The 13,048-nt window shown below is 46.3% G+C and overlaps 1 protein-coding gene across 44 annotated transcripts in view; it reads right to left on the bottom strand.

Annotated features, from left to right (window-relative positions):
* The window catches only part of SORBS1 (sorbin and SH3 domain containing 1), a 252,806-nt gene that overhangs the window by 124,863 nt on the left and 114,895 nt on the right, over window positions 1–13,048 (bottom strand). For 30 of the 44 annotated variants that reach the window (XM_030940317.1, XM_030940329.1, XM_030940323.1 and 27 more), the window contains 3 exons: window positions 7,326–7,380; window positions 3,677–3,742; window positions 482–577 (listed from right to left, as the gene is read on the bottom strand). In XM_030940317.1, the coding sequence (XP_030796177.1) occupies window positions 482–577; window positions 3,677–3,742; window positions 7,326–7,335 (172 nt within the window). In that variant the 5' untranslated portion in view covers window positions 7,336–7,380. The remainder of the gene's footprint in view (window positions 1–481; window positions 578–3,676; window positions 3,743–7,325; window positions 7,381–13,048) is intronic. The other 14 variants (XM_030940326.1, XM_030940340.1, XM_030940350.1 and 11 more) reach the window with 1 other exon arrangement.

Genomic DNA, 13,048 nt, shown 5'->3' with positions numbered 1-13,048 from the left:
AGGGGATGCTCTGGGATGGCCCGGTGAGCATCAGAGGCAAGTCTAGGTTGGGCACCTAAGGCAGCTGCTTCAAATTCAGTCGTTCAGAGGTTCTTTGTGACAACAGGTTAATTCTCAGGGAGACTGAAGTTTTTGCTAAAGTACTGGGAGTTGGAAACCTCTAGGGAGAGCCTAGGATGTCCATGCACCTCAGACTCATCCCAAAGGGAAAGCTGAGCCTCCAGACTGACCCTTCTCCTAAAGAAAAGAGGGGCGAGGCCTCTGTCCTCAGTTCTTCCCCACATTCGCTGGCTCCCAGGAAAACGCACACAGACATTCACGTACGCAGAAGAAGTAAGGAAGCAAGCTGAGGAAGTGAGACAGAATGCCTACTAAACATGCAACAATTCAGCTCAAAGTGCGTGTTAGAAGAAAAGAAGAAAGGAAAACCATGCCATGATCCGCTCACAATTAGAGAAAATAAACCAACCCAAGGAGATACCTGTAGGGAGAACTAGGCCTGAGGCGTTTTTCACTGTCTTCACAGGAATGATTTTAACAGCAGAAATAGAGCGTGCACGTAAAGGGTTGGCAGTTGCTGAAAACACAAAAGGGTAAATGGTGCATCCAGAAAGAACATTTGGGAAACACTCAGGCAGTTGAGGAACTGGGCAGGGACAATAGGAGGAAGTCACCCACACAACAAGAACAATACAAAGGGCAGTAGATGCAGTAATTAAAAATAACCTGCTTTCTCTCTTTAGAGTTCTAGGCCAAGACAACAGACCCCTCCCCTCCAACCATCACCCAAATACAGCTGGTCAGTGTTGATCGGTGCCTCCTGCCACACCAGGAGCTTGCCAAGGCTCTGGACAAAGATTTACAGAGGCACACAGATGGCCTGGCAAACAGAGGAAGCGGAGAGCACTCAGGGTCCACAGGGCCTCCTGGGAGAATGCTGGGGAGGGAGTTCCGAGGAGGAGAGTGGTGGCCCATGGGCTGCAGATGAGTGCAAGAACGAAGGAACAAGATCGTGAGTTGCCTGGTCCCTTCAGCCATCAGAGCTACTTCCGCCATAGCATAACTTCTGGGGTCTTGTGCCTGCTCTGACAATTGTAGCCCTCTGGCCCCAAGCAAATCAGAACCTCCATCTGTTAAACAGCAGATGGCCTTGCTCAAACCCACCCTTTCCTGGTCAGGAGGTGCCAAGTGTCCAAGTGCATATGTAGTCTCCGGGGCAGCACCCAAGTGCACAGCCCAGGACCCCGAGGACCAGCTGAGCTAAGGCAGAGCAGGGATGCCTGCCTGGGACACGGTGAAGGCCACCGCTCGAACATCCTGGGTGCTCAAACTTATCTATCGGCAGGGTCTCTGGGCTCCCTGCCTGCCCAGATTCTGTAATCTCATGGTAGGCACGTCCCCTAACTCCCCTTACACTGAGCCCGTTGTGAGGCCTCCCCTCACCCTCTCTTTTAAGGGCAGCACATAAAGAGGGATGGGAGCTCTGTGTGAAGGTGCCAGAGTCAACTGTGGCCGCATAGCTACAGAAACACAGCGGGTAGGGCTGTCTGGGAACAAGACCGCCACTGCAGAGTCAGCATTGGTGAGCCTGTCAAGGCAACAGAAGGGAGGCATGTCGGCCAGGGACAGTGCACCTTCCAGTCCATCCTGCTGTCAGCTCACCTCCTAAGGCATGAGGCAGTCACACGGCGCCTGGTCATTAATGACTAGGTTGCTAACAACGGTACTGCATGGATTAAGACACAAATGTGCCCTCACAGCATGTTCCTGTCTGCTCCACCTGGGAGATGGGCTTGGGGGAGACTTTTGTAACCATTGTCAGAGGAAGAAGCAAGAGGCTCAGCGAACTGCTCAGGCTCATTCAGTTCTCAAGCAGAGAGGCTGAGACTGGAGCTCAGCTATCCCAGCTCTGGTTCAGTGACCTCAGGCCACCCTGATGCCCTTCAGGTCACCCCTGCCTGCTTGTTTGCAGACAAAGGTGAGTCTCACCAAGGAGAGAGTGGGACCCACTCCACCTGCCACCCTCCCCCACATGCCTTAAGTCTCTTGTATAAATGAGTTCACATGGATGGGGTCGATGACTCCACAGCTTTAAACTAATAAGGCCCCCACCCCTCTCCATGCTCCTCACTGGATGCTAAACACATGCCTGCAGCCACCCCACAGGCACTGCCCCTCAGAGTTCCCTAAGTGCAACTTGGTCGAGACTGTCCAGGGCCCCACACCATGGGTGCAGAGGGGCGACCAGGCAGGGAGGCAAGAACAGGAGCATGGCAGGTCCCCTCCGGCCACCAAGGAACCCACCCCCACACCACCTGGGCCCTGTACCCCAGCCCCTCCTAGTCTCTGGGCATACCCTCTACAGCTGGTTCCTCTTAGTTCACACTTTGCCTTGTCTTAAAAGGAACACTCTGTTGACCCAGATGGAAATTACACAGATCAAAATGCCAAATTGTTTGAAATTATTCTTTGAGATGCATCCTGACTTAAATGCCCAATGTGAGGATTCTGGCCCTTCCTCTTGTATACCATAAAATTTAGCTGGATGAGCATTCATTCCAATCTGAATTTGAAGCAGAAATAAATATGGCAGAGCATAAATTCCCCTCATCTTGTAGATAAGGGAACCCACACCCAGAAAGATAAAGGGCCTCTCAAGATGTCCTGTTCGGGCCGGGCGCGGTGGCTCAAGCCTGTAATCCCAGCACTTTGGGAGGCCGAGGCGGGCGGATCACGAGGTCAGGAGATCGAGACCATCCTGGCTAACACGGTGAAACCCCGTCTCTACTAAAAAAATACAAAAAAACTAGCCGGGCGAGGTGGCGGGCGCCTGTAGTCCCAGCTACTCGGGAGGCTGAGGCAGGAGAATGGCGTAAACCCGGGAGGCGGAGTTTGCAGTGAGCTGAGATCTGGCCACTGCACTCCAGCCTAGGTGACAGAGCGAGACTCCTTCTCAAAAAAAAAAAAAAAAAAAAAAAAAAAAAAGATGTCCTGTTCATGGTGGCAGAGCTGGGACTTGAACCCATGCTTTGTCACTCCAGCTTGAGTGTCCATCACACCACTCAGTAAAAGTGGCACCACGAGCCCCGTAGCCAGGCTATCTGCTCAGCCACACTGAGGTCAGGATGAAAGTCTCCAGGGCAAGCAGGACCTGAAAGGTCATTCATCACATCCATCATTCATTTCACATTTAAATCTTTTATCCTAAAATTTTTAAAAACTGAAACTATGAGAGGATGTGCATTAAATTAATGCCACTGAAATAATTTAATGATTTAGGCTCTTACCTTAGGGTCAGGACTGTGAACACATCACTGTTTATTATAGGTGACGGTGAAAGGCTGAGCAAGGGATATTTCAGGCTGATAAATGCCATCTGTACCAGGCATGAAGTATGCATTGGTCCATGTGCCTGATCTGTCAGTCACAGCATCCTTGTGTGCTAGGGAAAGTTTTTAATACCTCACAGTGGGAAAATGGCAGCCTCAGACTCCCGAAATGCAAGAACAGGCTCCAGGTCTCAGAAAATCAGTGTAGGGGAACAGGTCCCCAGTTTATGGCTTGGTTAGGCCAATGATGTTCGCACCAGGCAGATGGGATGGCCCCGGCCTGACATACTCCACATCTTTAGAAATGCTTTCCAGTACCAATCCAGACTTCTCTCCAAGAACCTTACCTTTGTCTTGACCATTGCTGCCAGGTGCCAAGCCATTCACCACAGCTTTGGAACCACCATCACATTCTGCAAGAAAGAAAGAGAGCATGAAGTTTGTGAGTAAACTGCCCCAGCACTTACTGAGTCCTGCATGGCAGAAGGTGCTGGGGTCGGAGTCAGGAAGAAGCAGAGGGGTCCTGCCCAGATACTTTCAGACCTCTAGGCCTCGGTTCCTAAGAGGCCCTCTGCCGAGAATGTCTCATCCTCCCTTCTCACCTGATGGAAATTCCACGCATCCCTGGGGCTCCCCTCAGATGTCATGTCCTCTGGGTTGGCTGAGACTTTCCTGAGTTCTGCTCAGTTACAGAAGCTGAGACCATCCCTGCTTACCTGCAGCCTAAGCCCCACCCAGGTCCCCATCCCAAAATAGATAGAGGCAGGCCGAGGAAGGCAGGCCGGCAGGCCCTGTTGCCCTGGGACATGTGTGCTTGGAGGAACCCCTCCAAGCCCAGAGTTAACCAAGCTACAAACATAATCACAACTAGCTATGGGTTTTTAAACACTGACTTGCCCAGGTCTGAGGATCCATGCTTAGCATTGCATAATTAGCATCTCATTTTATCCATAAGACCCAGACCTCCAGAACTAGGAGTTAGGAATGCCTATTTTATAGATAGGAAACTTGAGGCAGAGAGGATTCCAGGCCTGCCCAAGATCACTAAGCTGAAATTTGAACTCTGCTCTGCCCATCTCACAGCTCATCTTCTTCCTCCCCAAATGGGATAAACAGTTGGGTTTCCTGATATATACATACATACATATGTATATACATATATTCTATTTCTCCAAATGCTGGGACTGAAGCTTAGTCCCACACCCCTGTAATTCATTAGGCTGAGACCTAAGTCACCTTACCTAGGCCCTTAACAATCAGTCTCCCAAAATGAGGGTCGCCTGCTATAAGCCACACTGACAGGCCAGTCTGGATGCTGCCAGTGGCCATACACGAGCAGGGCCACTGCCCCACCTGGTGCCTGGACTTCCCCACGCTGGCTCCACAGGCTGTGGCCTGTTAATTGCCCACAGCCACCTATAGGTGAAGGCTAATTCTTCTAGATGTCAGAGTCTTCCTTGAGCTCTGATTTCTGAGATGGGTGGAAGAAGGGTGCTGGTGAGAAGGCCAGAAATCCAAGTACCTGCTCTAGTTCCTTCTGTGATTGTAGGCCTTGCTCCAGGCCTCCCCAGGCTAGTGTGGGGCAGCCTCTGAGCTACCAGCAGGCACAGCCCCATGTTCTTCCTTTCTTTTAATTAAATATAACAACCAAACTTGAAATTTTGGAAAGGTATTTAAAAATTAGTAACTCCATCTCCTGAAACTCAAACCTCTGCAGCACAATGTTGGTGTCCAGCTTCCCAAGTTTGATTCAGCAACAGCACACACTAGCTGAGTGATCCCGGCCATATTATTAACCCCTCAGGGCCTCGGTTTTCCCATCTGTGTAATGAGGGTGGCAAACCACGCCCCACTTGTGAGGGTTTTCCAGGCGAATGTAACAAAATCACACAGGTAAAGCACTTCACCTGGTGACTGGCAGCCCAGCCCAAACTTGGAATAAAAAGAATCCACCCTTTTTACATTGCTCTTTCCACCAGCGATTAAAACAAATATTTCCCATGTAGCTACTTTTCTCCTAATGACCATTTTAATAGCGGGGTAATATTCCATCAAGTAAATACACATAACGTACTTACTCGTACCCCCCACTTCATGTGGGTGATATTTTTGTTTCCTTGGAATTAAGATAGAAATTCCCAAGAGTGGGATCATCGGGTCAAAGACTCCAGAGTTTCTGAACTCTTCCTAGGCAATGCCTCCTTCCAATCCCCCACGTTGAGAGAGAGATTCTGGGGAGAAGTCTCCTGGGCTTTTCCACACCCATACCCTTCTTCCAGGCCTCTCCCTTCCTCCTTCTCTGGCCCTTAATGCCAAGAGTAGTAAACCAAAGTTAGGCCAGTTCTGCCACTGGACGAGAAAGTAGCTTTAGGCTACAGAGAAAAAGTTTAAAACAAAATAAAAGCAAACACCATGGCCTATTTTAAATGACAACAAAAGCAAAAAGCCAAAGAGACAAAAATGAGTTATGAAGCAGGAGCTACTGGCAGTACCTGAGCCTGCTTAGAGGGGAAAAGGTGCACGGCCTCTTCGCACACAGCAAAAGCACTCAAGGAATTGCTAAGAAGCCAAGTCCCCGGCTTTGCAGGGAGGAACTCTGAACTCATAACAGTAAAAGCCCAAAGATGAAGCCCTTGCCATGCCTTGGACACAGAGCCTAGCACTTTAAAAGCACTGCCTCAGGCCAGGCACGGTGGTGGAGAGGGGCGGATCACCTGAGGTCAGGAGTTCGAGACCAGCCTGATCAACATAGTGAAACCCCGTCTCTATTAAAAATACAAAAAAATTAGCCAGGCGTGGTGGTGGGCACCTGTAATCCCAGCTACTCAGGAGGCTGAGGCAGGAAAATCACTTGAACTCAGGAGGCAGAGACTGGAGTGAGCCAAGATCACGCCACTGCACTCCAGCCTGGGTGACAGAGCGAGACTCGTCTCAAAAAAAATAAATAAAAGCATTGCCTCACTTAATCCTCACTAAATCCCAATGAACTGGTGCTTTTATTATGTCCATTTTGCAGAGGAAAATGCAGAGAAGGGTCCACCACAGGCCCAAGACTATGCAGCCAGTAAACAAAGAGGTCAGGGTGTAGGCCTCAGCTATTCCACCCCAGAGCCTTCCTAGGTCTTAACCACATACTGTCCTGCTCAGAACTTGGCTAAAAGGGTACTGTATGCAAATAAATGGAAGCGGGTGATTTTTAATCCACAAAGGTCACTGACAACACTCACGAAATACTGCAGGATTGGGAGACCCCTGAATGAGATATCCACAGGGTCATCTTCCCACCCCACAGCCTGCCCCACCTGCAGGTCTCAGGAGGCTCCAGGGCATGCTCAGTAGCCTAGGTGGGGCTTAATCTCCAGATGGAAACTTCTCTGCTCGAATTCTGGGTTGGAAAGCTGACAGCTCTTGGCTGCATGATGAGCAGGGATCTGTTCCCATCTCTGTCTTCCCTAACCCACGTTTTCTACCTCAGCTCAAAACTAAAAATACTCAAAACTGATTATTTCTTTAGGTCTTGACTTTTACTACCAAAGGCAAAGCAAAAGAGGGAGCAAACTGCTCTACTAGCCTGGATGAAGGAAGCATTAGATTAGTTCATATCCTGGGGCAATTATGGCCACTCAGTTTACTTTTGCTGCAGTCACTCAGATTAAGAAATGCCATGGAAGTGTACACACATGTCAAATTTTATCAAATTGTATACTTAAAATATCTGTGGTTTACAGTATGCCAGTTACATCTCAATAAAGAGAGGGCTAATGTGCATGTAAAGTGTAGCACAGTTCTTTGGCAATAGTAGTAGGCACTCAAAAAATCATTAACCATGTAGGTGATGATAGTGATGATGACAACTTATGACAAAGCTTTGGCATTCACCCAGGTTGCAAAAAATAAAAAATATAATGCCAGAGTGGGGCCTTTGGGGTGCGTGGGAAATCTGGGTAAACGGCCCAGTTTGGTAGATGAGAGAAAGATGAGTTTAAAATGACTTACCAGAGCTCATGGTGGTGGCAGGACAAGTCGTCTGCAACTGGGGCTCTGAACTGCTCTGTAGAAAAACAAACACCACACAACGCAATTGATGAATGGCAGGTTCGCGATAAATCCCAATGGTTAGTATTAAAAATGTAACCCTTGATAAAATAGAGCTGAACCAGGAGTCACCTGGCCAGGCTTCTGGTTCATGGTCACCCACATATTATTGTGACCTTGGGCACATCACTCAACCTCACCGGTTTCAGTTTTGTTGCCCCTACTTGATGCTAATGTTATCCGAGATCCCTTTCAGCTCTAACATTCTATAAAAAAACCTCAAGCTACATGAGTGCACGTGGTTTAAAGAGAGGGTAAAGGAAAGGGGAAAAAACACATTTTAGGAGAAAGAGGTAAAATCACGACACAAACTGATTTGAGAACTTACTGATCATACTGAATGCTTATATATAGCTTACTATGCACAAGGAAATGTTCTAAATGCTTTAAATATATTAATGCATTTGACCCTCACAACCCTAGGAGGTAAGCACTAATATCATGTTTACACAGATGAGGAAACCGAGACACAGACAGGTGAAGCTGTGTGCTTGCCGCAGTGGAGGAGCTGATACTGGAACCCAGACAGCCTGACTTTCTGGCCCTGTTCCTATGCACTGTGCTCTACCAATGGAACCAATGCCTGATGTTCCAATAGATAACCCCTTAATTTAGTACGGTCTCAAAGAAAGCTTAAATTGTACTGACAATGCCCTAATATATATCTAGATCTTTTATTGAGTTATAGTTTGCATACAACCGAATATATCCATTTTAATTTTACAATTTGATGAGTTTTGACAAATATATACATCCTATAACCACCACCACAATCACAATATACAGCCTTTCCATCACCCCAAAAAGTTCCTATGTGTATCTCTACTGCCAAGTACCATCTCAGGTCCCTGTTAACAACTGATCTGCTTTCTGTTACTACTGTTTTACCTTTTCCAGGATTTTATATAAATGGTATCATCGTATAGGTAATCCTTTGCATCTGGCTTCTCCTGTTTAGCGTAACACTTCTGAAAAGCAACTGGTTAGATATGGCTAGGTCAATTTCTGGACTCTTTTCTATTTCAGTGAGCTGTCTTTATCTAATAACTCACTGTCTTGATTACTATAGTTTTACATAGCCTTGAAATCAGGTAATGTGAGTGATAGAGTTTGGATATTTGTCCCTGCCCAAATCTCATGTTAAAATGTAATCCCCGATGTTGGAGGTGGGCCTGGTGGGAGGTGTTTGAATCATGGGGGTGGATCCCTCATGGCCTGGTGCTATCTTTGCAATAGTGAGTTCTCACAAGACCTGGTCATTTAAAAGTATGTGGCACCTCCCCCACCCTTACTTATGCTCTTGTTGTGTGACACTCCTGCTCCCCCTTTGCCTTGCACCATGATGGGAAGCTTCCTGAGGCTCCCCAGAAGCCGAGCAGATGCCAGCACCATGCTTCCTGTACAGCTAGCTTACAGAACTGTGAGCCAATTAAACCTCTTTTCTTTATAAATGACCCAGTATCTGGTATTTCTTTATAGCTGTGCAAGAATAACCTAACACAGTGAGTCTTCCAACTTGAGTTTTTTTTTCCAAAATCATTTTGGCTATTTTAGGTCCTTTGCATTTTCATATAAAGTTTAAAACCACTTTATCAATTTCTACCAAAAAAAGTCTGTTCAGATTTTAACTGGAATCGTGTTGAATCTGTGAAAAACTAACATTTTTAACACTATCAAGTCTTCCATTTCATGAGTATGACCTATCTCTCCCTTTATCCAGGTCTTCTTTAATGTCTCTTGGTAATGTTTTATAGTTTTTTCAAAGTACAAGTCTTGTACATACCTCGACTAATAAAGTCTTCCTGAACACATCTGCAGGTCGCACAATCTGAAAAACCAGCCCTTGGGATGTGCAGGACCTTGGTACTTCAAGTGCGGTCCACAGGCCAGCAGCATTCACATTAGCTGGGAGCTTGCTGAAATGCAGAAGCGGCCAGGCGTGGTGAGTCACGCCTATAATTCCAGCACTTTGAAGGCCAAGTTGGGCAGATCACCTGAGGTCAGGAGTTCGAGACCACCCTGGGCAACATGGTGAAACCCTGTCTCTACTAAAATACAAAATCAGCTGGGTGTGGTAGTGGTGCCTATAATCTTAGCTACTCGGGAGGCTGCGGCAGGAGAATTGCTTGAACCTGGGAGGCAGAAGTTGCAGTGAATAATGTGCCAATGCACTCCAGCCTGGGTGACAGAGTGAGACTCCATCTCCAAAAAAAAAAAAAAAAAAAAAAAAAAAAGAATATGCAGAGGCTCTGTAATAGGGATGTGAAGATACGGTATGAAGGTCTGCAAAAGGAGACATGCTTTAGCTTCTTTTTTTTAAAAAAAGCTGAAGTTGAACACTGATTTCCTTTCTGGATGGTTGCTTTGCTTACTGTCCTTGTAATTAACAGAGTAGAATGCTAGGGATGAAAAGGAAATCATCCTAAGTCCATCTCTGCAGCCCAAATCAGCAGTAACTTTGCCTCTGTCACTGTCAAATACATCTGAGACTATCTATGACCTTCAATAGCTGTCCACACAGCCAGTTTTCTAAGCTATGGAAACATCTGTTCTTTCAACTGAGAAACACACAACCTGCTGTTATCTGTATGTCCTCATGTTTCACCCAGGCTGGAGTGCACTGGTGTGATCACGGTTCACTGGAGCCTCAACCTCCTGGGCTCAAGCAGTCCTCCCACATCAGCCTCCCAAGTAGCTGGGACCAGTTGTGCACCACCACACGTGGCTAATTTTTTAAATTTTTATTTTTTGGAGATGGGGTCTCTCTATTGCCCAGGCCTTAACTCCTGGCCTCAAGCGATCCTCCTGCCTCAGTCTCTCAAAGTGCTGGGATTACAAGTGTGAGCCACTGCACCTAGCCTTTCCTCAATTTTTAAAGCAGTATTGAAGAAATCTTCTTGATTCAACTGTGAAGCTATCTTAGCTGAAACTATTTTCATTCTTTTATGAGTCCTTTCTAGCCTCTAGATACATAAATAGCATGTACACTGCTGTAAACATACTATCTGGACAGCTTTGTGTTCTAATTTTTAAATCAAATATTTCATGAACATTTTTCTAGGATTCTATATAGTCAGCATATCCATCATTTTAATGGCTGTATTTCATTGTAAAAACACTCCATAATCCATTTATCAATTCCCTTTGTATAGTTTAATTCATCTTAATTTAAAAAACAAGTTCAAAGCACACAGCATTCTTAGGCTGGAGAAGAAATGAATGGAGATGTCTTATGAACCAAACAAAAAGGGATACCTCAATTCATATATGATGAGTAATCACTGTCATATGCAGGTAGCCCTTTGCACATTTCACATTTCTCAATATAGAAACTACTAAGTGTCAGCCCCTCTTACTTACAAACTGACCTAAAACAGACACGGTCAGAGATAATCTTCAAAATATTTAACCATCATTTTGCCACAAATGTCTACCAACTGCAGCAGACACCAGTTGTAGCACTCTCTGGGAGGCCCCTCCCTGTGCCTGCTATTAACCATTTAATGGCTGGATGGTTAGAGGGTAGAAGGAGAATGGATCCTGGGTGTTGACAGACTACTTTGATATTTTAAGACCTAGTATGACGATAGTACGTGACAATGACAATGCACAGTGAGTACCAGCTCTTGCACACGAGGACTTTTTGAGTAGCAGGTTCTGTTGTGTGTTCACTCTGGCGATTAAATCTCCAGCAGGTGATACTAACAAACAAGGGATAGTTTAAAATAAAATTAAAAGTGCTGAGGATGAACGGGCTGATTGAAGAAAAGGAACTGCAGCAATGGCAGCAGTGCCAAGGACAGTGCCCCGTGTCCAGTCCTCCCTTGTGGTGGCAACAGCAGCAACGTCCTATCCAGACTATTCCAGGGCCTGATTCTGGCTCTGATCCCAGCCAGCTCAGCCTCCTGGAATTCCTGCCCCAGTTCTGAGTGCAGTTCTCCAACCTTCCATAAACTCCGTGAACTACCCAAGATCTTCCAATAAATCCCTTTTCAGTTTGAGTTCACCAGAGGTGGTTTCTGGTTATCTGCCACCCGAGAACTTTGACCAGTAGAAGATGGGAGGGAGAAGTCCCCAAGGCTTCATCTGAAGAGGAGAATCTTCATTCCTGTCTCCTGACATGAGGCTGACCAGATCTGAATCCCAAGTGGCTTGGCAGTGGTTGTGTCTCTACAACCTTAAGTGCTCAGAGCCTGGGAAGTGAGGATGCATCCATGAAACTACACAAACTGAGCTTGACCAGAACACTGAAAGCTTTGAAAATCATAGTCTAGTCCCTGCTGTTTATTTAGAGATAATAAGGGTCATTACAATCAGATGAGAACTTGAGAGTTTATTTTACATAAAAAACCTCTAACACTTAATATTTATTTAAAAACTAAGCTGTAAAGAGCCTGATTTGGTTGAGTACATGATGGCATGACTTTGGAATGTCTCTTACAAGTCCCCCCTCCAAATGAGCCAGGCACCTTTGGGTAAAAGCCAAACGGACGAACAGTGTACCATCTAGTGGCAAAATCAGACAACTACAAGTGGGCAGTTAATTCCCTTAGTGAGTTGCAGGAGCCTATGCAGTGTTAGAGCTTGGGTGTGCCAGTGGGGGATCAAACCGCCATTCTACGCTTTGAGCTGCTTGGACCTGCCGTACTTGGTCAAAGTACCACGGCATCAACACAGACATTCCATGAGAAGAACAAGATGTGAAGTGGCCAGAGTCGTTAAGAAAGCATCCAGATAATTAACCTTTCCATATTGTCCACCCACCCCGCCAATTCCAGGACCCTATACTAAGACAAGTTTTGATGACACAAAGTGATTAATTACTAAAAAGTCAAATTTATACTCATGCTTCCAGCTGAAAAACAATCAACTAAATATGGGTTGGTTACTGGGAAAGGAAAGAAGGTCCTTATATGGATAGTTTAGGGATATATGACTAGGGAGAAATTGAGTATGTCTGTAAAAATGAATTCAAGGTCCTGCAAAGGTTCTTGGAAAACAAAGAGCCTTTAAATCTCCTAGCCAGCATGCTCCAGCTTCTCCTATGCACTATGGTGTTTTGCCTCCATAGCTCCCCCATCCCCAACAATAGATTGTAAATATCTGGAAAGGAAAAACTACATCATTCTCAGCACTGGGCATGCAGGAGGTGCTCAGTCATGGCCTTTCTCACACCATGTTTAACCTTCAGAACCTAACTTCAGAGTCTTACCTTCAAGATAGCCAAGAGCCTCCTTAACTCCACTGTGGCTCCTTAAAAGGGAGCCAGCTCCCCACTTGTACAAAATGCTGGTTATGCCTTAGCTTTAAAATCCAATCTTGGGCCGGGTGCAATGACTCACGCCTATAATCCCAGCACCTTGGGAGGCCGAGGTGGGCAGATCACTTGAGGTCAGGAGTTCAAGACCAGCCTGGCCAACAGGGGGAAACCCATCTCTACTAAAAATACAAAAATTAACCAAGCATGGTGGTGGACGCCTGTAGTCCCAGCTACTCTGGAGGCAGAGGCAGGACAATCACTTGAACTTGGGAGGTGGAGGTTGCAGTGAGCTGAGCTCACACCACTGTACTCCAACCTGGGTGACAGAACAAGACTCTGTCTCAAAAAAAAAAAAAAAAAGAAA

Source organism: Rhinopithecus roxellana, chromosome 11 (assembly GCF_007565055.1).
Source record: "Rhinopithecus roxellana isolate Shanxi Qingling chromosome 11, ASM756505v1, whole genome shotgun sequence".
Classification (NCBI taxonomy): Eukaryota; Metazoa; Chordata; class Mammalia; order Primates; family Cercopithecidae; genus Rhinopithecus; species Rhinopithecus roxellana.
Note: the sequence above shows the minus strand (reverse complement) of the source record. Positions and strands in the feature narration are given on the sequence as shown.